Source organism: Pygoscelis adeliae, unplaced genomic scaffold (genome assembly GCF_000699105.1).
Source record: "Pygoscelis adeliae isolate BGI_AS28 unplaced genomic scaffold, ASM69910v1 Scaffold222, whole genome shotgun sequence".
NCBI lineage: Eukaryota > Metazoa > Chordata > Aves > Sphenisciformes > Spheniscidae > Pygoscelis > Pygoscelis adeliae.
The window spans coordinates 6,017,052-6,021,194 of NW_008824309.1; the positions used below are offsets into that span (position 1 = coordinate 6,017,052).

Sequence of the window (4,143 nt, forward strand, 5' to 3'; positions counted from 1 at the left end):
AATAATTTTAATACTAAGATTCTAACTAAAAGCTTTTAAAAATAATTATTACAACTTAAAAATGTGCTCCAAAATCACCTGAATAAGTGCCAAGTTTTATTTCATATGAATTAGCTTCAAAAAAAAAGCACCTTTAAAAGGGAACGCATGAAGCTGAGATTTCTGATAGCTATTTGCATTAGTATGAGGCAGACCAGAAAATGCACCAAGCATTAATCACTAAATTGAGAAGTATACAAAACTTAGTAAACAAACCTTTTGTAATTTACGTGAACATTAATTGCATTTCACTAATGCTGTCCCAAGGTGTTATTAGTTACTTCAGCACCGCCACAAGTGTCTCTCACAACCCTTTTCAAACATACAAGTATTCATCTAAGTTTTGGCACTGAAAGCACTGGAGAGTTTGAAACCTGTCTAGGCGAACACTGTGAACAGCACTACCTGCTGTTAGCTTTATAACAAAACAGTGAAGCTATGTGCTTTTATAAAAAGTTGTAATGTATTTCTAAAACTTGGAGAGGCTTGATTCTGAAAATACGGCATTTTGTGCAAAATAATGCTTTTATTTTCATATAACTCGTAGGACCACATGACACTAAAGCGTTAGACTAAAGGTCTAAACACATTAGCTAGAAAGACATTCATACTCGTATGTAATTCTTCATTCCACAACACTGTTTTCAAAAACTGATGCAAATCAGATACAGAAATAATCAGTCATGCTATTGCTCCCTTTAAATCCAGTCTGGCTACAGATTTTAGAACATTTGATGAACGCAGTGGATGAATTAATCGTAAAATAATAAGATGGCACTTCCTTCAAAAGTGTAGTCCTAGATTACTCACTCAAACAGTATTAATCAAATCGTATTTATTAAATTAAAAATACAGGAAGACTTTGGGAACAGATCCTTTCTTTGGAAGGAAACACACTCACAAAGTGAAACATTAAGTTTTTGTTTCCGCATAAGCCTATGCCATAAAGAATATTTCATGGTAACATAGCAGAGAGTTGGGTTATATCTGTATTATAAGTAGAATTTCAAATTATGGTAATAACTCCTTGGTGACTCAAATATTTGTTACCAATGACATTAAAAAAAAAAATCTGCAAACCACCACTTTTTGGTGAAATTACACAAGGTGAAGGGAACAGAACTGATACATGTAAACTGGTTTCAGGCAGAATCTTTTTATATTTCTCTTCCTAACAAGCTTAAGTATAATGCATGTATCTGCCTGTTGTTCATATGTATGTATCTAGTCACATTCACATCCTTGATAATTCTGTTCATCTTTAACACTAATGACTGGCTTCTGTCAACATGTTACCCAAGTAATCTTCCTGCCTGTGTTTCTTGTTATTAACGTAACCTGTTGCTTCACTTTGTCAGCTCCGGTGCAAACAGCTGCTGGGCAAGAGCAAATGGAAGACTATCAGCAAGACACAGGGCAAGACAGAAATTAGCACAGTCCATTTCTGATGGACACATCCACAATCCCTTCTAATGGAAACCAAAGAATGGCAGATAGGATACTCAGAACAAGGTAGGAGTCCTTTAGATCATCCCACAACGGGGTCTTGCAGAGGAAATAAAGTATTAAGAAGCAACTGCTCACTGATATTTGTGTGTTTAATATGAAAAATTAGTCCTCAGAATACAAAAGGCCACTAATTTAGCATTATGCATTAATTACATGCATATATACACCACATGCAATGTCACAGGGACCTTTACCTCATGTGGTTCACCCTCCTCAATGATTGTCTCTTCAATGTAGTACTATTAAAAAAAGAGAAAAAAAATAATTGTTAGGCCAGATCATACAGAATAGCAAATTGTAGCTTCTGCTGAGCTGTTTTAAAAACACACTTCTGGAGAAATAGGACTGTAGTTCATAGGCACCTATGTAGTCACATGTGCATCCTTGGTAATTCTGAACACCTGTTCATTTTTTGCATTAATGACTGGATTTTTTTAATACCGTCCTCAATTACTCATCCTCCCAAGTAATTAGTGAAGGATCGTTATCTAATTTTACCCACAAAAGGGAAGACAATGATGACCACACTAAAAGAAAGAATCAGCATTCCAAAAACCAGGATTTTCCAAGTGTTTGGTAATAGGCTGAGAGGACTGTAGTGTTTCTTTCTCCAAGGCTGCCCTCGGAGTTGTTCCTACCTACAGATCCTTAAAGGACACCAATAATTACTGGCTGCCAGCTAGACTTTGTACTACTGATCACAATTCTGAGCTCAGCAGCCCAGTCAATTTTCTACCCACTTTATTGTCCACTTATCCATCCCACATCTCATTAATTTGGTGATAAGAAAACTATGGGAGACTGTTTCAGAGGTCTTCCTAAAGTAGTCAAGGTATGCAACATTCACTGGTATCGTATGCAACATTGACTGGTCTCCCCCTTGTCCATAGCAGCGATGAACTCATTATAAAAAGCAATGAGTTTGGTCAGCCATGATTTGCCCTTGATAAATCAATGTTCACTGCTCCCCATGACCTTCATGTCTTTCACATGTTTAGAAATAGCTTCTAAAACAATTTGCTCCATAGCCTTCCCCAGGACTGAAGTGAGGTTGACCAGCCTGTAGTTCCCTGGATTTTCCTGCTTGCCTTTCTTGAAGATGGGTATGACATCTGTCTTTCTCCAGTCGCCAGGAACATCCTTGCATCACTATGAGCTTTCAAAGATGACAGCAGCCTTGCAATGTCATCAGCCTGTTCCCTCAGCACCCCTGGATCAATCCCCTCTGGTCCCACAGAACTATGTACATCCCAGTGGGTAAAAGTCATCCCTAACTCTGTCTTCCTCTGCTGTGGCTACTACTTCACTCCCACATCTCTGCTAGGAAGCTCAGAGATGTCGAAGACCATAGGACAAGCCTTATCAAACCTGAGGCAAAAAAGGCTTCATGTACCTCAGCATTTTGCCTGTTCCTTGTCACTAGCTTCCCTGCCCACTGTACTATGGTCCCACACTCTCTTAGCTTTCCTTTTGCTGCTGATGGCACTTGCAGAAAACTTTCTTGCTGTTCTTCACTTCCCTTGCTGGCTTCAACTCCAGCTGACCTTTGCCCATGCATGTAGGAATGGAGTTTATAATGTCTTATGTCTTTATGTTCCTCCCAAGTGGCCTGCTCCTGCTTCCACTATCAGTATACTTCTTTTTTTGTGTTTGAGCTCAGTCAGGAGCTCCCTGTTCATCCATACCAGCCTTCTGCTGTGTTCAACTTCTGCACATTGGACTGAACCATTCTTGTGCTCTGAGAAAATTGTTCTTGAGGATCACCGAGCTCCCCTGGGCCCCTTTGCCCTCCAGGGCTGTTTCCCATGGGATCTTCCCAAGCAGGTCCCTGAACAGGCCCAAATCTGCTCTTCTGAAGTCTGGGATTGTAATTCTGTTTATCTTGCTCACTCCTCTCTGAATCTTCTACTCCACAGTCTCGTGGTCACTGCACCCATAGCTGCCCTTGACCTTTGCATCTTCCACTGGTTCTTTCTTGTTTGTGAGTAGCATGTCCAGCAGAGCATCTCTCCTAGTTAGTTCATCAATCGACTGCACCAAGAAATTTATCTTCAGTACTTTCCAGAAATTTCCTAGGTTGCTTGTGCCCAGCCATAGGCCCTTCCAGCAGATACCGGGGTGGTCAAAGCCATCCATAAGAACAGGGGCTCTGCCTGTGAGGCTGTCTCCACCTGCCTAAAGAACTTCTACTCTGAAGTGGCAGATCTGCAGGTGGAGCACAAACCTTCCTCCTGTTGCTGGAAACCATGAGCTTCCTGCCTTCTCCATCCTGACGGCCACCTTCCATCACCCATTTAACCAGGGTCTCCAACTGGCACTCCTTCTTGCCATGTGTGGCTCTGCCTCTTGCTTTTCATGAAGGCGCTGTCAGCCTCTTCTTCATCTTCCACGATGGCGCAAAGCCTGCTCACCTCTTCCTTCAGCAACCTGCAGTGCAACCGAGTGACCTGACCAGAACACAGCTCCCACTGGAGAGGCAACAAGGGCTATGTCCCTGCCTGCAGCGCTCTGTGGGCTTTGCTCCCCCGCTGGCAGCTTCGCTTTCCCCACAGCGGCCGGGAGCCGGAGGCGCCGGAGCCAGCTCGGACCGGAGCC

General features: G+C 42.0%; 1 protein-coding gene across 39 annotated transcripts in view; it reads right to left on the bottom strand.

Moving 5' to 3' along the window:
- Positions 1 to 4,143, bottom strand: part of NEB (nebulin) — a 133,325-nt gene that overhangs the window by 123,969 nt on the left and 5,213 nt on the right. For all 39 annotated transcript variants that reach the window (XM_009318966.1, XM_009319003.1, XM_009319001.1 and 36 more), the window contains one exon: positions 1,743 to 1,787. In XM_009318966.1, coding sequence (XP_009317241.1) covers positions 1,743 to 1,787 — 45 coding nt within the window. The remainder of the gene's footprint in view (positions 1 to 1,742; positions 1,788 to 4,143) is intronic.